Source organism: Rhineura floridana, chromosome 1, assembly GCF_030035675.1.
Source record: "Rhineura floridana isolate rRhiFlo1 chromosome 1, rRhiFlo1.hap2, whole genome shotgun sequence".
Classification (NCBI taxonomy): domain Eukaryota; kingdom Metazoa; phylum Chordata; class Lepidosauria; order Squamata; family Rhineuridae; genus Rhineura; species Rhineura floridana.
In genome coordinates, this window is record NC_084480.1 from 103,313,246 (window position 1) to 103,334,928 (window position 21,683).

Genomic DNA, 21,683 nt, shown 5'->3' on the forward strand with positions numbered 1-21,683 from the left:
CATGCCATCTTAAGCATTTGATGGGTAATTTGAAATAGTAATATGTGTCTGCAGTCACTGAAAATAATATCTGTCTAAATTAGACTAACAGTAATGCTTGTAGATTACTACGTTGATCACATGAAGGTTATCATCAACTCTGAAATTGATGGGCTTACGTATGTCAGCTGTGTGGGATTAGTTTATGATTTTAAGAGAGAATTTTTGATGGCGTTTACCACACAAAACAAACTTGGGCAAAACAATCCAAATCCACCACACTGGAGGGAGGTTCTTTGAGGTGCAGGTATCCCTTCACCCACCTGTGCCTGGTTCTGCTGCATAAAGCTCTCAGTGGAGCTCCCCTAAGCCACAGGGAGCTACTGCCAGTGGTATCTCACTGGTTGTAACTGGTGTACGCTCTGGAAATGGGGCATTTGGGAACAGGGAAGGGATAAAGGGCTGATCAAGGCTCCCATGTGGATCCTAAGTGAGTCCAGCTACCAGCAACAGGCCTGGAGCTGACAATGAAAAACCAGGATTTTCCTTCTCCCCTCCCCCCCTTCTTCCCTGACTGGTGCAAGCAGCAGGGCTCCAGATGCAGTGGTTGCTCCACCACTCTGTTAAGCCCTGTTATTGCCTCCCACCAGTTTGGATTTTGCCCTTAGTTATTACTGTTCGGACCTTGCAGTATTGACAACTCGGAATCCACCCACATTATGATGCATATGTTAAGAAGCTGGGTGATACTGCTTTGATGAAGCCAACTGTGCTACGTGCGTATTACTGCCATTTAGCTTGCAGCGTGCTGGCTAGATATTCTTATCTGGATTTCACACTAATCACCCACATGGCCTATTCTTTACATGTGTTAAAAATTCTATTTCGAGTTATGCCCAATTGATCTCTGATAGGTTGGTTTTCCAAAGTACGTACAAGTTTTCTTTAAAATTAATCACAGTTAGGTTTGGTATAGATACAAACATCTCAAGGCATGAGGTGTTTTGGGTGCTTTTTCTCCATACTGAATATGCTCACCTGACAAATACAATCCAAATTGGTGGGGGAACTGAGCTCTATGGCTTTACTTTTTAAAAAAATTAAAAAATTATTGAACTTATGCTAAGGAGTTGGTGAAATCTAGTTGGTGTGACTGGATTTTGCTGAAGACATTTAATAATAAAGCTTATGGCTCTATATGCTAGCATTCTGCTTAAGCTATTATTATTTTTATTTTTAACGAAGACATTTCTTGCATCTTTCTCTGCTTTAACTTACAATGTATTGCTCAATGGCTAAAGCAGTTTTAGTAATTTAAACTGGTAAATTCAAGGATTCAAGCTTGGATGTTTTGGTTGCTTTGGTCGAATACAAATGGCAGAAAATTAACGCTTTGGTCTTTTTCCTCTTGCCTTTTTTACAACAAAAGTTAAGGGAGATTTAACCAAAATCTGAGGGAAGAGAGATTTTGCTATTACAGTATCAATTTTAGTAAAGCTTCATCTCTGTACCTGGGAGTGTGTTATATTGCACTTAATGGGGATTACTTCTGAGGAGACATGTATAGGATTGTATAGTTAATTTTACTGGGTGAGGTCTAATATAGTCCAAGTGGTTATTTTCTGCTTTAGGCCTTCAGACAGCGACTCTCTAGAATGATCTTGACAGTAGCATAGGAAGCTGCCTTATATCAAATTGGAGCAATACTAGCTCAGTATTATCTACACTGACTGGCAGCAGTTCTCTAGGGTTTGAGACCAGGGATATTTCCAGCCATGCCTGGAGATGCTGAGAATCGAACCTGGGACTTTCTGCATGCAAAGCCTGTGCTCTGTACCACTAGTGCTTGGCTGTATTTGAGAGTAAAACAGTCAAATAGTTTTACTATGCATATCAGCAGGTCTGGCCCCAGCTGGTGGCCAGGTTGGGTTATGGCTGAAGGCCCCTGCAGCTCAAAGGAGCCCCTCCTTAGGGTGGCAGGGTAAAGCTCCCAGTCGACGATCTGCGGCAGCGTCAGGCTGCAGGACTCAGCGAGCCAACGCTGCCACAGATCACAAAGTGGGAGCTCACATGAGCTCCCAGGGACCCCCACCCCTGATACAGATGGCACAAGGCTTAAATAAGCCTGCCTGCCACAACTACCTGTTGTGTCAGCATGTATGCCGTGCGCACTGCATGTACACGTCTGTCATTGTCCAAGATAGCGGCGGGGGCATCTCTAAGGGTCTGATGCCCCTACTGCCATCTTGGATAATGGGAGATGTGTGTGCACAGCACATGGGGATGCATGCTGACATGACGGATAGGTGGGGCGGGCAGGTTTATTTAAGCACTGCGCTGCCTGTATTGGGTGTACGGCACTACAGGCCTGGGGCCAGATGGTGCCCAAGGGCCCAGTCATGCATGGCACCAGCCCTGGATATCAGATTTGTTAAATTCATAAGATATTTCAAATATTGTTTAAAAAATGGAAATGTTAAATTTCTATCCATAGAGAACTTTCTATTTTTCCGGTTGCTTCTCCATTTGCCACTTGAATTCCAGTTCTCATTCACAGTAATTGTGAATTTATTTTCTGAAATTCAGCTATAAGTAGTGGTTGAAGGATTTTTTTAAAAATTTCTTCAAAACACAGTAATTTTCAAGTAAAGGCACAGTAATCACTGATAAATATTAGGAATTAAAATACTCTTTCCAAGTTTGACCTCTGGAATTCATGTTCTATATGTGAATGGGACTAATCATGGATTATTCTTTGTCTCTGTTATTTCTTGATGCTTATACACAAAGGGGGAATTAACTGTTTTGGTGAACTGAGGATGACAGTATTGACCTTTTAAAATTTAAAATGCTGTGTAGAATATTTAAAGCTGCATACTCACTCCATTAAATAATTTGTGTAAATAGAAAACTCTAAAGCATCCTGGTTTAAAATGAGTTTGTGCTGTGAAGGTATTTAATTATTTTATTATTACAGTTATATCCCACCTTTCCTTCAGGGAGCTCATGGTAGTGTACATAGATGTCCCCATCCCTGTCTTATCCGCAGAGCAACTCTGTGAGATAGGTTAGGCAGAGATATACAGCAGAGGTCACTCAGTGAGATTCATAGCTAAGTAGGAATTTGAATGAATTGTAACCTTTGTTGCAATATGACTTCTCAGTGGATTAGTATAATTGATTTTTCCTACACTAGTCTTTGCTATAAGCATGATACAGTACTTCTGTAAAAATGACCTTGCTAAATATCTTTCTAATGCTTTCTGCTTTTTATTAGCTGCCAAATTCATCCTGAAATTGGCTTCTATAGGAACATATGAAGGAGCCTGTATTTCAAGGATTTCAGCTGTGCTTATTTAAATGATTTATTTTACATTTGTAAACAATGAACACAATTGTCACAGGAAAAAATGATTAACACAAATTATTCACTTTAAATCACTATCACTCCACTCTGCTTGTATTATGGCTTCTTGTGTATAGAGGATACTGATAGGGTTGTTCCCTACCTATGTGTACACATGGGCAGGCATTCAGGTACCACAGTGGGATAGTAGGAATAACTGCATTTCTGTGGGGCAAATCATACCCACTTATACAGGTATCTTCAAACACAAGTTAACGAAGTCTACTTTGCTTTGATCTTAAAAGGCACAGGCTCGGTTCCTTGTTGTCTCCTTTCTGGTAAATAGTGCTGTGAGCTTTGGGCAGTACTGTTTCTCCTCTAGTTTTGGATATGCTTGTGCACCACTCCTTCATTATTTACACTGCATGAACTATATATGCCTTGTAAGTCCTTTCCGTCAGCTCTTCTAAGCAGTAAATGGCCCCAGTATTTTTAAGATCCATTGAACATTGTGACCATGGTGTTCATTCTTGTAATCTGTCCTGTGTTCCAGGAAGGGCAGGATATAAATATAGCAGATAAATAAATGAATACCCAAATGTCTATGCAAATGACAGAGTAGGGGCCTGAAGGAGACCTGTCTACTCTTTCTAGTTCAGTTTTCCTTATAAGGCACCAGGGCTTAGCTATCCTTGATTTAGCATGTATACCAGGGGTGGGGAACCTGAGGCCCTCCAAATGTTGCTGGACTCCGAACTCCCTTGAGTATTGGTCATGTTGGATAGGCTGATGGGAGTCTTGAGTCCAACATCATCTGGAGAGCCTGAGGTTCCCCATCCTTGATGTATACTAAAGCCATTTCCTGACTTAGGCTGCAGTCCAATACATTGGGTTCAATGGGACTTTCTCCCATGTAAGTGTTTATTGGATTGGAGTCTTAGAGTTTGATGGCATATACTCAGCCAGATGAAGGATGGAAAGTCTGCTTTTAAATCACTTGTGTACAAAGATAACGAATTATGATTAGCACTAATGAATCACAAACATCAGTTTGATAATTTCATACAATAAATGTTACCAGTTAACATAATTTTAAATAACTCTTTGATTCATTCACACAAATTACTGGTTGAAAATGCAGAGGTCTTCTGTATCTTTAAAAGGCGTGCAGGGGGAAGGGAGAATTCCACCTTGTGGTTTTTCCCATTCTAATGTTGCAAGAACACCTGCACTTGGCTGACTTTCTCTTCTAAAGATACAAGGTCAGTTTCAGGCCCTGAACCTGGCAACCCTAGGCTGAATAGCCATGCATAGGATTCTGCACTAACTTTTGTGTCACATTTCTAAGCAAACTGTGACAATTTACGAGAAAATACCAGCCCTTGATTGCACAACCCAATGTGATATGTTTGTTTGTTTAATTAAATTTTTATACTGCCCCGTAGCCAAAGCTCTCTGGGTGGTTTACAACATAAAAATCAATATACAATAAAGAGTTCATATTTGGTACAATTAAAATATGCTCATTTCATCTACTTGATGAGAAGTGCACAGCTTTATGTTCCTCTGCAGACTGTCCATAAAAATAAGCAAGGTTAGCCTACACATGTTCAGGCTCACAGCTACTTGTTGCCAAGGATGAAACAGCAGCGCTTTGAAACAAAGCAGCAGCTGGTAGCAGTGTATTCTTTGAAGGGTGGACTCAATAGCTTTATAGGCCCCTTCCAACTCCTCTATGATTCTGCATCCACACCATACATGTAAAGTTCTCCAATACCACTTTAAACAGTCATGGTTTCCTCCAACGAATCCTAGGAACTGTAGTTTGTTAAGGGTGCTGAGAGTTATTAGGACACTCCTATTAATGATTTGAAAGGAATGCTGATGAAAGTTAAAGAGGAAAGTACAAAAACAGGACTACAGATGAATGTCAAAAAGACTAAAATAATGACAACAGAAGGTTTATGTAACTTTAAAGTTGAAAATGAGGACATTGAACTTGTCAAGGATTATCAATCTCTTGGCACAGTCATTAACCAAAACAGAGACAATAGTCAAGAAATCAGAAGAAGGCTAGGACGCAAGGGCAGCTACGAGAGAACTAGAAAAGGTCCTCAAATGCAAAGATGTATCACTGAACACTAAAGTCAGGATCATTCAGACCATGGTATTTCCAATCTATGTATGGATGTGAAAGTTGGACAGTGAAAAAAGAGGATAGGAAAAAAACCAACTCATTTGAAATGTGTTGGAGGAGAGCTTTGCGGATACCATGGACTGCAAAAAAGACAAATAATTGCGTGTTAGAACAAATTAAACCAGAGCTATCACTAGAAGCTAAAATGCTGAAACTGAGGTTATCATACTTTGGACACATCATGAGAAGACATGATTCCCTAGAAAAGACAATAATGCTGGGGAAAACAGCAGGGAGTAGAAAACGAGGAAGGCCAAACAAGAGATGGATTGATTCCATACAGGAAGCCACAGACATGAACTTACAAGATCTGAACAGGGTGGTTTATAACATGCTATTGGAGGTCACTGATTCATAGGATCGGCATAAGTTGAAATCAAGTTGAAGGCACATAAAAACATTCTCACAGTTACAGAGGGGTTGAGTGTTAAACCACTCTGGAAATTGGATTCTGTGGGAAGCCATGATTGTTTAAAATTGTATGATAACACTTTAAATGTATAGTGCAGACATAGCCTTATCCTCATTCACTTATTCATTCACTGTTTCATTTCTTGGGGATGTATTTACTAGTAGTATAAGCTTGAATGTCACATTAGTACAGTTTATCATCTATAAACTGCCTAAATCTTCTAACATGTCACCCCTCAGCCTTCTCTTCACCAGACTGAACATGCCAAGTTCCTTCAACCTTTCCTCATAAGACTTGTTCTCCATACCGGCTATCATCCTCGTCGCCCTCTTCTGAACCTGCTCTAACTTGTCTATATCCTTCTTAAAATGAGGCGCCCAGAACTGAATGCAGTATTCCAGATGAGGCCTGACTAATGCAGAATATAGTGGGAGTATTACTTCCCTCGACCTGGAAACTATAGCTCTGTTTATGCATCCCGTTTGCCTTTTTTGCCGCAGCATCACACTGCTGGGTCATGTTCAACCTGCGATCCACTACAATTCCAAGGTCCTTCTCACACGCACTACTGCTAAGCCGGGTATTTCCCATGCTGTACCCGTGCATTTTGTTTTTGTGGCCTAAGTGCAGAATCTTGCATTTGTCTTTATTGAATTTCATTTTATTAATTTCAGCCCAATTTTCTGGTCTATCCAGGTCCCTTTGGATTTTATTTCCTTCTGACATGATTGCACTCTTTAAGTACCTGAAGGACTGTCACATAGAGGAGGGTACAGATTTGTTCTCTGCTGCCCCAGAGGGTAGGACTAGGTCTAATGGTTTTAAGTTGCAAGAGCGTAGATTCAGACTGGATATTAGAAGGAACTTCTTGACAGTAAGGGCGGTTCGGCAATGGAACCGACTGCCTAGGGAGGTGGTGGGATCCCCTTCGCTGGATGTCTTCAAGCAGAGGCTGGATGGCTGTCTGCAGGAGATGCTCTAGCTATGGATTTCCTGCTGTGAGCAGGGGGTGATGGCCTACAAGGCCCCTTCCAACTCTATGATTCTATCTATGATTCTAAGATCTGCAGAGATTCCCTGACCATAAACTCATAATCTGAAAGTCATGATACAAAAGGACAGGGAGGAGAGAAGCAAGTATATATAAAATGATGGTTTATGTGCACTTATACATAAGTGGCCAAATCAGATATATGCCTACTCAGAAGTAAGCCTCACTGAATCCAATGACTGATTATTTGTACACTATCTTGGGGCTTGAAGGGCAGATTAGACGATTCTAAATAAATCCATCTTTCTTCCATAGTGTGTAGGAGATTGTAGCCTTAAATCCTGATCATATGTATGAGTGCTTGGGAATTGAAAAATTGAAATGGACTGCCTTCAAGTCGATTCCAACTTATGGCGACCCTATGAATAGGGTTTTCATGGTAAGCGGTATTCAGAGGGGGTTTACCATTGCCTTCCTCTGAGGCGAGAGGCAGTGACTAGCCCAAGGTCGCCCAGTGAGCTTCATGGCTGGGTGGGGATTCAAACCCTGATTTCCCAGGTCATAGTCCAACACCTTAACCACCACACCACACTGGCTCTCTGCTTGGGAATTAACTCCACTGAATTTAGGATCCTATACATCAGGAGCGGGTAACCTCAGGCTCAGGGGTAGAATGTGGCCCTGCAGCGCTCTCCGTCTGGGCGTCAGGACTTTTCCTAGACCACCCCAATCTCTTAGCACTTTTCCACGGCCTCCTTAAGGGCCTTTGCCTGGCTGAAATGCGTTCACGAAGCTCGATTATCTCCTGGAAGAAAAACAGAGGGGACTGTGGACTTGTAGAGCAACCTGAGTTTTACGTTGATGCGAGGATGATACAAAAGAGTTATTTATTGTGCCACCTAATTTTGCTTCTGGTACCGCCCGCCCACAAGGGAAAGCGGAGCTGGGGGCGAGAAAGCCACCCTCCACGCTTCCCACTGACAGCAGCGGGGCTCAAATTGCAACCCTATGAATGTTAACTGTAAGTCCCACACTGCACCCAGTGGAGCTTATTCCCTGATAAGCGTGTTTAGCAAACGGGAAAAGCACCAGGGACGGCTCCGCAGTGCGGCGTCCCCGCTAGGAGGCGGCAGGAAAGTGAGAAATGCAAGTGCCTTCGGCTGCGCGCTCTCTCACTCAGTTTCCCCTCCCCCCGTTCTCGAGCGTGGCGCGGTACGATTGCGCGTGCGCGGTTAGTAGAGGGCCCGTGAGTCGTTCTAAGCCAGGCTTATGGCTAAGCGCGGAGCAGAGGCGTTGGCGTGCCGCTCGTTCGGGTGCGAGAGCTTTCTCACTCAAGCACCGATGCCGAAGCGCTCGCGGAGCGATCCCGAGCGAAAGGAGCCGCCATGCTCAGAGCTCCTCCGTTTGAAGCGAAAACGGGCGGGAGCGGAGGAAGATGAAGAGGAGAAGAAAGCCACTAGTGGAGGGAAGCGGCCTTCCGTGGTGAACGGCAGTGGCTCTCAGAAAGAGCGGGGGCTTGGCGCCATCTTCCACCTTGGAGGAACGACGCGGCCGCAAGAGGAGGAGCAGCAGCAGCAGCAGCTTTTGCTGCCTGGGACAGACATGGAGGCGGCGGCGGGAGGAGAGTTGAGGGATCGTCGGACCCCGAAGCCGCCCGATGAGGTAAAGAGGCTGAAGCTGTGAGTGGGAAGGCAAAGCGGCGGTGACGGGAGGTTTCTGGGCAACCATCCCTAGGACTACCCCTCCCCCTCAGGAGCGGGAAAGGACAAGTCCAGCTGCTCTGGGAGCGGTTCCCGTTTCCACAGTGAAGGGAACGATGGAGCCGGGTGTGCTAACGCGTTGAGCCGCGGCGGCGGCTGTACCTCTTCATGTTAGATTCCATTCTGTTGTGGGTTGATTGGCTGCCTCGACGAAATCTGGGCTGTTACAGAACAATCGTATACATAATTGTAATAATAATAATATTCTACCCCTACAGGGCACGTTTCAGAGCAGTTTACCCCAGCCTGGTGCCCTCCACGTGTTACTGGGCTATAGCTCCCACGATCATTGCACACGCTGATTGGAGTTGGGATCCAAAACATCTGGAGACCACCAGATTGGAGAAGGTTGCTTCAGAGTTTTTAGAGAGGGGCGGAAACCACATTTTTGCCCCCAAATAGCTCATAATCTAGATTAGAACAAGTAATGGATAAAGAATGAAGAGATGAACCCGGTTAAGATTCCTTATGTAAATGTCCTTATTTTCCAAACTTTGGCCTGACTCCTATAATGGAGGCAGGATCATTGCAAGGCTTTAGCCGCCAGAAAAGTTTTTGTAAATGTTAATACACTCTCCAGATGAACTAAACTTTAGGTAACTGTGTAGCAGTATTCCACTCTCCAGGCCTTCAGACCCTACCTTGAGATCCTGGGGGGTTGAACCAGAGACCTTCTGCGTGCAAACCAGATGCACTGCTACTGAGCTATGGTCCTTCCCCATCTAAATAAAATGATGTAATTGTCATATGGTTATCTGTTAGTTTTTGAAATATTAGGCTTCCCCCCCCCATTATAATTTGCAGTACATATATCTGGAAGCATCCTGAGAAACCCATAGGCTGAGCCATGAAGGTGGCAATCTGTCAACAACTCGTATTGAGAGGTGGAGTCTATAATGTAGATATAAAAGTCAGTTGCTGTTGATAAACGTATGTTTCATAAATTTGTTTAATCCCCATATAAAATGTGGCAGGGCATTCCATAAATTAATTTTGCATTTATGAAGAACTTTCTTTGTCTAATCTATTGCAAATAGAGTTTATTAGATGATCCTGCCTTATTATATTATTATTATAAATGACACAAGGGATAATTTCCCCCCCTGTTGCACCATTCATTTTATAAATCTCCATTGGCCTAGTGAACACACAGCATGCACACTGCTGAAATCTGTGGGTTTTCCAGAAAATTTTGAATTAGGGTAACTTGCATAGGGTAATTTGCATTCAACGAAGATAAGCCCAATTTTGTATTTTAGAATATAAATAATTCATAAGTAATACTATTATTGTTTAACAGGCCCTGTCTATATATGCTAGAATAATGATAAATAATAATTTGGGTCTTTGACCGCAATAAACCAATACAATACAATAAATAATAATAAATTGATTTTTATTGACTGCCTCTCACCCAGAGTGCAGGTCCTGAGGTTGATTGTACAAATTAAAAATACAAAAACCAAACAAATTTAAAAATACAAAACGTTCTTTAAAAATCCATAAAAAACTTAAAAACATCAGAACACAGGGTTAGAAATATAACAGCAGCCCTCTAAAAATGGGAAGAGAGGGGGCTGATCTTACCTCAGAGGGGAGGGCATTCTATAGTCTAGGGGCCACAACAGAGAAGGTTCTGTTGTGAGTGTTCAGACTTCAGATATGGTAGGCACTCGCAACTGACCTTCTTCCTTTGCTTTCATGCAATGGGTATGACTAATGTGGGGAAGGCGGGCAGACAGATACCTAGATCCCAAACCATTTAGGGCTTTAAAGGTTAAAACCAGCACCTTAAATAGTACTCAGAAGCAAACTGGGAGCCAGTGTAGCTCTTTTAGCACAGGTGTAATGTGCTCAAAACAGCTCTTTCTAGTTAACATCCTGGCTGCCGCATTTTGAAGCAGCTGAAGCTTCCAAGTAGTCCTCAAAGGCAGCTCCATGTAGAACTCATTACAGTAATGCAAACACGAGATGACTAGGGTATGGGTGAGGGAAGTCAGATATGAGCGGCCAAGATGGGGACACAGCTGGTGCAACAGCCCAAACTGAGCAAAGCCGCCCCCAGCCACTGTGGCTATCTGATCTTCTAGCAACAACGCCTGATCCAGGAGAACTCCCAGACTGTAGACCCACTCCTTTATGGGGAGTGCAGCCCCACCCAGAATGGGCCAACAACTCCAATCCTGGTTAGCGTTTCTGCTTACCAACAATATACCTCTGTCTTGTCTGGATTTAATTTCCACTTGTTCACCCGCATCCAGTCCATTACAGCCTGGAGCCCACAATCCAGCATCTGCACTGCATCCTTGGGATTTGATGTGATCAATATGTAGAGCTGGGTATCATCAGCATACTGCTGGCAACTCAGCCCACATTCTCAGATGACCACTCCCAACAGTTTCATGTAGATGTTAAATAGCATAGGGAACAATGCTAGAATGACTTCTGTTAAAAGCATAGGTGAGGATCCTAAGAGATTGGGTAAGCCTAGTAATAGTTTTCAATTTTTTCCTTGGAATGGCAGACCACTAAGCCATATTGCGAACTGCTTTAGAAAGTCCCTTCACTTTTAAAATTAGCTTGTCATTTGGCATGAGGGACTGCTATTTAAGAAATGTAAAGGTCCATGGGTATTAAAAACCAGCTGCACTATTTTCTGGTCCCATTCATAGATAGGAAAGAGGGAAAATGTGTTTTCCCAGAAAATCTGATTTGAAAAGCACCAACATTACTTCCACCTAAGGCCATGATCTGGGTTTGAGGTCTCGGGCTACAATGGTATCTAAAAATATTTATATAACAACATATGAATATTTAGTTGAAATAATATGTACGGTATGATCATTTTAGAGTAATAAAATCTGTCCCCCCAGTTGATAGAAAGTGCGACTGCTCTGCTATTATTCTATTAGCACAAAAATCTCTTTTGTTATCTACCATGTAGCTTCCATGTAGGAAGCACAACAGTAGTATTTCTGTTTTGTACCTTCCTTTAAACAGAGTTGATTTGGAACCACTATCGCAGGGATGGACCCCCACAGGGACCGTAATTTGGTTCACAAGGCCATTCCACATAGCCATGCCTACCTGCCCCACAGTTGATGATATATGACATCAGGCATAGGGCACGTAAATCCATGGGTGCGAATGAACAATCGGGAGACTTAAAGTGCACTTTGAGGTTTCCGTTAGGTGCCTTTTAAAATTTGGCACTAAATGCAAGTCCTAGGATTGCTTCCACTTGGGAGCTAATCCCTGCAGAAAGTGGGCCTTGCAATCTGTAATTTTTGTACAAAGGTTTTCAAAAACGTAATAATACACACTGGAGTTTCTAGTTAAGTGTTTAGATTGTACATATAAATTGTCATTTCTTCAAATAGGAAGAGTATTGGGCTCTACAATATTGCTTGCTCATAATCTCATTCTTAATAGCAAGTGATCAGCTATCCTCTGGTGGCCATGTGAGCCCAACACTGCTTCTGAGTTGTGGGGAGCAGGATGGTCCACATCCCTTGCCTAATCTCAAAGTTGGGCAGAAGTCTTATCTGTCTTGGTTCATATTTTACAGAACACAAGTGCAGAGCCCAAACCAAACTGAGCTAAAGGGGAAAGATACGTTGGCTTTCTTTCTGCCTGCGGGGTACTTGGAGTTTTTTACAGGTACCAAGAAAAAGAAAATCCATGTGCTTCCCAATTCCCCTCACCAGCTCATAGCTGGAGGAGGAAGGCATAGCCGCTTATTTATTTAGTCAATTTATATCGCACCCTTCCTCCCAAAGGAGCCCAGGGTGGCTTGAGGGATTGTTTGCCCCTGCCAGGAATTCCAGTATTTGACTGCCCAGTGGGTACTTTGCTTTTGGGAGATGGGAGATGGAGGTAGTTGGGTTTGTTTCTGTGGTTGCTGGGCACCAAGCCCCTAGCAGAGGAAGGAAGGAGACTTCCAGGTGCAAAAGATTAACATTATCATTCAGCCCAACACATTTTGAACAGAGTTCTTTTTAGGGCTGCAATTTCAGCCTGGTATCTGCATACTGTTGCACCTTAATTCTGTACCTGACACCCACCTTCCCTTTCCCTGCAATTACTGTGTTACCACTTTTCTTTCCCACTTTTAAGTACCTGGCAAGCAGAGAATAAAATAAAAGCCTCCTCCTCTCCAGTTCTAAGCTGGAGGAAAGTGGAATTCGTTTTTGCCTTTCATGGAATCCGTTAACCCCCTTGCCAGCTCCAATTTTGGAATTTGTATTGTGTTTTAGGGCACAGCACAGTACTTTTTGGGAAAGTATCATGATCACACCAACAACAGATTTTTAGTTGGCCATCAAAGCCAGCAAAAATTTGCAGATCCTTGGCAGATTATGAGTTCTTTATTTTATACAAAGTAAAAATTTCATATTTTTTGTTCTCCAGCAAATCCACCAGAGGGAGTGCAAGTTAAACTGTTTCTCAAATCTTTTATATTTGGTGGGAGGCTGTTTCTTGATTTCTTTCTATGTGTGCTTGCTAGCATGTAATGCAGCTAACTAAAATCTAAGAAAAAACAAGCCTGTAAAGGAGAACTGTGTACATAGTGAGAGAACAGTTGCTTTTTTTAGCAGCAGTGAGAAGTAAAATGTAGGGCCATTTGTGTGAATCTCTCTCCGTTGTATGTGTTCTTTTCTTCACATCCTGGCTCTTATTTTTCACTAAACTATGGAACTTCTTATAAATGTAGGATTCTAAAATTGTTTGTGGAATTTGGCTTGTCATATGCAAAAGGATTTTTCAGAGGTTTTTACTGCTATAATGATAACTGTTAATTACATTTTATTTTCACAGCATGAAGATGATGTTTGGCACTACAATTCCTTCCAGTACTGGAGGTCTCCATTACCTACTATTGAGTTGTCTGATATTCTGGATTTAAAGAAAGATGACACAGTAGAAGCAAGACACTCCAGCAGTGGTCATCTCCCGGAAATGGAAACCTGAAAAATGATTCATTGGCAAATCTGCTTGCAGAAGATGGTTTTTGTTTAGTTCTGTTCTTGATTGGAAAAGTAGCCTCAAGGAGTAAAATATACTTTGAAGAAGGACAATTTTTCCTAAAAAGAAAGGATGGCAGTAGAGCTCATCAATGGACTGTCTAGAAAAATGAACTGTATACAGAATGAGGGGAGTGTGAATCTTGGAGGACTGGTTGAACATTTGAAAATGGATGTATGCTGACAAAAAAAAATCATAGCCAGTTCTTTCTTCATGGACAGTAAAATGTACAGCAGGCAGTGCTCCACAAGGGTGTGTGCTAAGATGCACCCAGTCAAGAGAACACTATTAGGATCTGTACTGTCCTTGTTGATAGAAGAGCTTGACCAAAAAATATAAACAATCCACACTTCTGTGCAACATGAAAAATGGCAGTGGCAACCATTTTCTGCCAAGAATTGCCACTGTACAAGTTTTCTTAAGCGGTTCTGGGGCTGGCATGAGGGTAAAAATGATGCCAGGATTTTATTGCATTTTGGCTTAAGCCAAATATATACACTGTGATGGACAAGGGAAGGGAACCATGCAGAACAATGTGAAACAAGTGGGCACATTTCTCAGGGCTTATTGATGGAGGCTCACATCCTGCAGAGTTAAGATGTTTGATTCTGTATTAAATTATGTTTTTTGCAAATATTAGACTTAAGTACAAATGTTATCATTTAGTCAAATTTGCTAGCAATGACTATCTGAAACCAGAGAGCTTATCAGTAGACTTCAGCTTCAGATCTGCTAATTGTTGCATAGTTTTTATTCAAGTTAGATGGCATTTCTTTAATAATAAACCATAACTTTGGCATATTTGATAAGAGTTTTTGTTGTGTAATATAATCTACTTTTTAAAAAACCCTATGAAGTATTGATCATATTGATTATCTCATTGGACAACTTTATTTTCCCTATGCACCAGAATGCTTTGTCAATAAACCTTTTTTGTGGGGAGGGATTTCTTAAATCAGGTTTAATAGTGTCTGTGTTGCACTGTGTTTTTTCCCTTCCTGTAGAAAGGAAAATATGATTAGACTCGTAAAATGCTTGGGCTGTGAAATATTTTTCCAGTGTTCTTTTACAGTCCATGTCCGCACTACATCTTCCACCTTATGTCAAAATATAACCTTGCATACATTTTATATAGCTGTAAATTAGAGAGTCGCTGTGAAATCTTCTGCATGTCTACTCAGAAGTAATACCTGTTGAGTTCAGGTATGAGGGATAGAAATGATCGGGTGAGGAGGGTTATGCGCATATATTCCTGCCTCAGAGAGGGCAAAATGATGTGGCATGTGGATATGTAGTCTTCCTCATTCCTGTATCCAAGCCAGGTCTGGCTGTGCTTGTGAAGCACCCATCTTTCTCCTAGCTGAGAAAGGGAAAGGGAATAAAATCTCTTCCTTCCTCCACCTGATTGCCATCTGTTTGATTGGGGAGGTGGAAGGCTGGGGGAAGGTTATCCATGGATCTTATGGCTATTTTAAGTATTTTTATCCCTTTGCCAGCATTACTTCATTACTGTGGGTCACACAAGGAAAACGTGGAAATAAATCTATAGGGGGAAAGTAAGACAGTACACAGAAATGACATATGGGATAGCTGTATGCGCCTCTTATAAAAGGAGCTCTTACTTCATAAGTTCACCACTTTTTCTCATGTGAACAATTCAATGTATGTATGCTGGGTGGGAGTGGGGAGAGGAGTTTTGAGCTGACAAGTATTTTAGTCAGGAAAAAAAGGTTATGCATGCACTAAGATATGTGGTCTTGTGTATTCATCCAGGGTAATCGAACAATCTGGTTTTTGCAATACACAGTAAGACCCAAATGATAAGATTTTATTTAGCATGTGTATAATCTGCCCTTCAGCCAACAGTCCCAGGGCTGATAGTTGTAAGAACATATTTGGCTACATACAAAAAGATCAAGCTTCGCAGATACTTTTTGCAAATTATTTTGTGACAGCTCGTACTGTTTTAAGAAAAATCTCATTTATCTATGTACTCTTGAGATAAAATAGAAACAAGTGCAGTCCAAATTGTGTAGTCACCAAAAGGCAAACAGTTATAAACCAAACTCTTTAGGTGGCAATAGAGATGAATGGTAAACTTTTGAAAAACTGAAATTGTTTTCATTGGAAAGCTTTCATTCTGAACCAAGCTGCTGTTGAAACGTCAAACAAGTGACATTATGAATGTTAATCATTTCCCTAATGTGGTATATAAACTTGAAACAAGATTGTGTCACATGATTCTGATTACAAGGTGATAGTCTCTTCAGTTTAATTGCAGTACAAATATTCACCAGGTTTTGAGAGGCCATCTCTTTCCCTCTCATTAAAGCTTTTAAGTGTAAGCTCATGGAAATTTGTAATCATTGCTTTTCAGCATTGTTTCCACTAGTTGCTAGTGCTAAGCAAGCTTTATCTGATTTGGAATGAGATGGAAACTTCAGTCTCAAATTTAGTTGTTGAAGGCTACAAATATGTTATGTTTTAGTGATGAGAATGAAGGTAAGTAAGCTGACTTTTCTACTTTAATGTTTAAGATTTTTATAGGAGTATTACCTAAATTTAGAATAAGAATATGTAAAGCTTTTTTACTGGCTTAAATTTGGAGTGTGTGAGTTTATGTTTTTAGCAGAAGTGCATTTCAGACAAATCTTTCCTAATATGCTGTTTATGAAAAGTTAAGGACTAGAGAGGGAAAAGCTGAAATGAAGCACTCTAAATGTTGGTAGCGTTTTTTGCAGTTTCAGTTCAATTTGATGAGTCTCTGTGCTCAAAAGACTATGGAAATAGCTTTGGACAAACAGCAACACTTGGCCAATGTAAGAAGATGTTGGACTTGGTCCTCAGAATAGTCCATCAGCATAAATCACTTAGACTGAGAATTTAGTATGATTATGGTACTAATCAGTAAAAACAGGAACTATAAAGCAGGATGAAGAATTTGAATTATACATTTAAATTATACATTGTTCCAAACAAGGCATTCTTCCTAATTTTTAAATAAAGTTTAGCCAATACTTGAAAATCGGTGATATTTTTGCATCCCTATGACATGTAACATGTTTGCAGTCAGTCTTTGGAAAGAGCTGCTTAAAGAGTAATGTTAACCAGCAGGGTGATTCACTAACTACTTATTCACTAACAAAGAGCTTTTGTTTCCTATTCATTATTTATTTCAATGTATTAATTGTTTCCTTCAAAACATCTCAAAGCAATTTAACAATAAAAATGTATTTAAAAATTCATATGTGAAGACAAAACAATTGTGTGTGTATATATACATATATATATACACAAACACACACATACACACTTTTTTCATAACCAACGAAAGCAGCATCAGGAATTTTCCATAAGTGATAGGAAATTCCCCAGACATACCTGTTTGGAACATTTATAAGCTGATTCATCAAAAGACTAAGTGGTGTACAAAAAGAACATACATTCTGGAACATAGCGAAGTAAAATACAGAGGAGGTAACTAAACCCCAGCTACCATATGAAATTAGTAAGAGAAAATATGGCAAGAGATTCTTTAAATTGTAGAAGATAACCTTTAGGAATCTGCAGCAGGCTACACAGGACCTGAACACAATGATACTTCTGATTAAACGTAGGATTTTGCTGCATGTCACCACAGAGGGTGGTTGATATTAAGGCTAATTTAGCCACATAAATGACTAGTGGCAAGGGGGAGGGAAGGTGCGCATTTAGAGGTTGGTTGTCTTTTGTAGAGGGTCCTGAGAAAACTTCAGGTGATCAGATTGACAAGTATTTGAACTTGTAAATTTCCATGTTGGGTGCTCCAAAGAAGTAAGGTTGACCTGCTGTAACCATAGATATTCTGTTGAAATGTGTCTTGGTGACACTTTATTTATTTATTTATTTATTTATTTAATTTCATTTATAAACTGCCCTTAGCCAATGGCTCCCTGGGCGGTGTACAACATACAGTTGTATGTCAGTGTGTGTGTGTGTGTGTGTGTGTGTGTATATACACACACACAATGTATATTATGTTCAACATTATTTACTACTTTTTTAAAAATCCTACACACAGTCTTAGGAGGCTGCAAGTTCATAGGAAGCTGACTTGTAATGGGGCAATCTAGCCCAGTATTATCTACTCTGATTGGCAGTGGCTTCCTAGAGTCCCATCATTTGCAGCCTGAATCTTGATGGGATGTAGCACCATCTGCATGCAAAGCATATAAGCTATGATCCTGGGATTTATATATTTATACATTAGTTTTATTTATTAAAATGATTTATGTGCCACCTCCCAATACAATAAAAGCACAATAATTATAATGATGTAAAATAAAAATTAACAAAGGTAGCAGCAGCAGTAACAATAATTTAATAGGCCAGTTGAAATAGTTTCAAAGAATAATAAAGTCAGTAATAAAGAATAAAACCAAGCTGTTTTTTCTAAGATAGCTTTAGGAAAAGGCATTTTGAAAAAGATGGAGGTTTGTTGATTTTAGCAGATGTCCACCCTCCCTCGTGCAGCATGAGAGATGCGTACCTATATCTTTTTCCCTTGCAGAGAGAAAAGCAACTAGGGGAAAGTTTTGAACAGAAAAGCAACCAAAGGGCAGAGCCCCTTCAAGTCAGAAGTTAGTCTTGTATGTTTTGCTCTGTTTTTCCAAGCTTCCTAGAATGGTTTCCTTTGACTTTGACCCCAAAGCTTCCACTAAACTAAAGTTCCCAAATGATAATGCTCTTTTAACAAGAGTTCTTCCACATTACGCTTTCACATGTGCATTGCCAATAGTTTGTATTTTTTATATATTGGAATTATATGGGTGTTTTAATATCGTTGGCTTTTATTAAGTGTTGTGATATATTTTTCCTTTAGAAGCCACCTTGTAGGCTACCTTGCAACCTACCCTTAAAGGCAGCCCAAAAAATAGCATAATTTAATTTACTTTAATGTTCATATATAAATGATGAGGCCTATAGTGTCCTCTTCCCATCCAGGTTTGACAGAGTAACCTTCATTGTTAACAATGAACAGCTCCATGTGACTATAATTTTAAACCACGTCGATCATTGCTTGACAGCAAGAAACAGTTTGCATGAAAAGTGTATTGTTTAAACCATTTCAAAGCACTCTTACATTTTTAGAGTGCCAACATGCACAAATGGGCTTGTCAGATTCAATAACATGCACTATGTTGGGTTGCCTTTGAAGACGACTCAGAAATCTTTTAACTAGTTCAGCAGGCAGCTGCTCATCTCCTGAATATTGGGCAATGTGAGCATACTCAGTAAGCTTCTGCGCCCACTTCAAGGTGCTGTTTTTGACCTTAAAAGACCTTCATTTAAAGGACCTGATGAAGGGCTGTAGCTCGGTAGCAGAGCTTCTGCTCTGCATGCAGAAGGTCTCGGGTACAATTGCCAGCATCTCCATGAAGGAGTGGGAGAGATCCCTATCTGAAACCCCGGAGAGGCACTGCTAGTCAGTGTAGACCATACTGAGCTAGATGAATCAATGGCCTGATTCATTATAAGGCAGCTTCCTTTGTTGATTATGCGTGTATCATAAAAATCACCTTTCCCTATGTCAGCTCCCATTCCAAAATGTGTTCCTTTAATCAGGTCCTGCCAAAGGGGAAAGGTTTTAGAAGCCTCCATTTCTCCCACTGCTCCCCCACTCACACAACCTCCTGGATTCTGCTTGGTTCTTTTGTTTTTGTTCTTTTAAGAGTTTTTTTTTTTTAAGAGATGTTGCATAGAGTTGACTAGAGGTTAAAATGGGAGTTGATCTGTTCTGGAGGAAATGCTGTCATTTTCTTCTTTGTATATGCAGCCAAATACCTTGTGGCTGAAATGTCAGGCCTTTGTTAATTATGTAGAAACTCTACCAAGTCCTTACACAAATGATGCCCTAACAAAGAATAGCAATGCCAAAGTGACTTACCTCTTTCAGAACTGCTGTTATTCTTCCTTAGTCCTAAGCACCTGTTGCCTTGGAAAAAAATATGCATGTCAGAAAGCACAAAGCAGGCCACATCTGAGTCATAGTTTGTGATATGAAAGTAAAATGTAATTGCCTACACATTGCTTGGCTTTTAAATCAAGTGTTGCAGAGAATCTATATTCTTACACACCAGCCCCCTTCAAGAGAATCTTGAGTGCAGCTATATTCTTACACACCAGCCCAATTTCAAACCGAAAACTAGAATGTGTGGCTGGTTGGCTTGGCCCACCCTGCTTGACAGCTTCCCAATAAGAACTGCAAAAGGTTTCCAGCTTTACTCCCTCCCATTTATTTTTTGACATAAGACTAGTGAAAAATCACAGGGCATCTCATCTGGGATGGAGAAGTACTAGTTGGACATTTATAGTAGAACAGGCTTGGCAGAGGGGAGCAATCTAACCACGCACCTTGGCCTGTCTATTGCTTAAGTGTTGTGCAATAAAGCTCCTTGGTACGTAACCTGCAGAGTCGCTGGAAGAATCCAAGCCATAAAGACAGCTGTCAATCACTGATAGGGAAAAGTGAAACATTAACTATTCTCTAGTGTGGTCCAAGGATCAAGCAAAGTATTCTGAGGTTTGAATGGACTTCCTTTCCTCCTGCCTACACTGGTTGCTGCAGAAGCTTCAGAGTCAGGAAAAGAGTTTGACACAGTCCTCCTGACCCACAGACTCCAAGAAGCAAGAGACAAACACAGCAGGACAAATGAAAGTTCAAATGAAGGTAAAACATTGTCCACAGAGATGTGCAGATAATTGAGTTTGGACTGGAACTTTGGTGCATCTTAGCAGCTGCTGATTACCCCACATTACCAACTCTTCCCCTCCACCACTGTTAACTTTGCAGGGTTTATTTCCACATCAGCACAGCCATTCCACTCACCTTGTTGCTGCAATCTTAGGCTGAAACAGGAAGGAAATGTAGCATATGCTTGTGAGTGAATTGCTTTGTTTTTGGATCTGTGACTTCAGTAGTTCAAAAGGTGACTGTATTTTGAAACGTTTGTGTTTGTATGGAGGAGAAGAGGTGTAAGGCAACTTTTGGCTTGGCAGTGTGTTCAAATGAGCAGTCAGACTGCAGTGTTCTAGGATTGCAAAATGAGATGAGGTTTTCTGTGTAGGTGGAGGAAAGAACAATGTTTAAAAAGAAGCCACCTGGTGTTGGCTTGTGTGCGTTGTTGTGTGAAACAGCATACATTACATTGGAGTTAAGTTGAGCAAGAAAACTTCTTCAGAGCATTTTAAGAGTCTTTATTAAGACATTAAGGCCAGAGGCTTAAGAGTAAATACATGTAGAGATTCTTCTCACCCCCCTTCTGGTACATCTCTCTCCATAGATAAACACAAAACACAGCCTCTCAGCTCAGAGGCATAATTCAGAAGAGCACAACACATAGTCTCTGTTAGAACTTTCCCAGTCGTTATCAGATGGCTACCATAGCAACGACCCTGGCAGTCCGTTCCCAGACAGATCATAGACATAACTCCCCCTTAACCACAGTTACGTCTTCACACTTGCAGGCTTCATGGAAAACTACTAGAGACAGTAATGCCAACTGGTCACCAGCCCAACAGCCCCCTTTTTTTCCATAAAGACTGCAAAATACACATGAAATACATCTCCATAATACATAGTCATACTGTCATACATTTCTACAATACCTCTTGCAATACATTTCAGTACATTGCAAACTCAGTTCAGTACAGTTCAAAAGTATATCTCAGTACATAGCAGTACATTTCAGAACTTTATTCACTCAAACTTTGGTTCATTCCAAGCCTTGTCACCAGTTTGCCAAATTTCTCCTCACACAAAGGCTTGGTCATTATGTCAGCCACCATGTTGTTAGTGTCACAAAATTTTAGGTTAACAAACCCCTGCTGCACACAATCCCTTACGTGAAAGTATCTGACACTAATATGTTTTGTTCTCTTGGTATGAGCTTCTGATGTGGCTATCTTAATGCAGGTCTGATTATCTTCATATA

General features: G+C 40.9%; 2 protein-coding genes across 2 annotated transcripts in view; both read left to right on the forward strand.

Moving 5' to 3' along the window:
• The first annotated feature begins 7,985 nt into the window (after nucleotides 1–7,985).
• C1H9orf40 (chromosome 1 C9orf40 homolog) lies at nucleotides 7,986–14,758 on the forward strand. Its single transcript, XM_061612947.1, has 2 exons — nucleotides 7,986–8,587; nucleotides 13,504–14,758. Exons 1-2 carry the CDS (start codon nucleotides 8,195–8,197, stop codon nucleotides 13,654–13,656), a joined length of 546 nt encoding a protein of 181 aa, XP_061468931.1. The 5' UTR covers nucleotides 7,986–8,194; the 3' UTR covers nucleotides 13,657–14,758.
• Nucleotides 14,759–16,184: 1,426 nt separating this feature from the next.
• TRPM6 (transient receptor potential cation channel subfamily M member 6) overlaps nucleotides 16,185–21,683 on the forward strand; it is a 125,018-nt gene continuing 119,519 nt past the window's right edge. Inside the window, exon 1 of the mRNA XM_061609311.1 lies at nucleotides 16,185–16,212. Coding sequence (XP_061465295.1) covers nucleotides 16,185–16,212 — 28 coding nt within the window. The remainder of the gene's footprint in view (nucleotides 16,213–21,683) is intronic.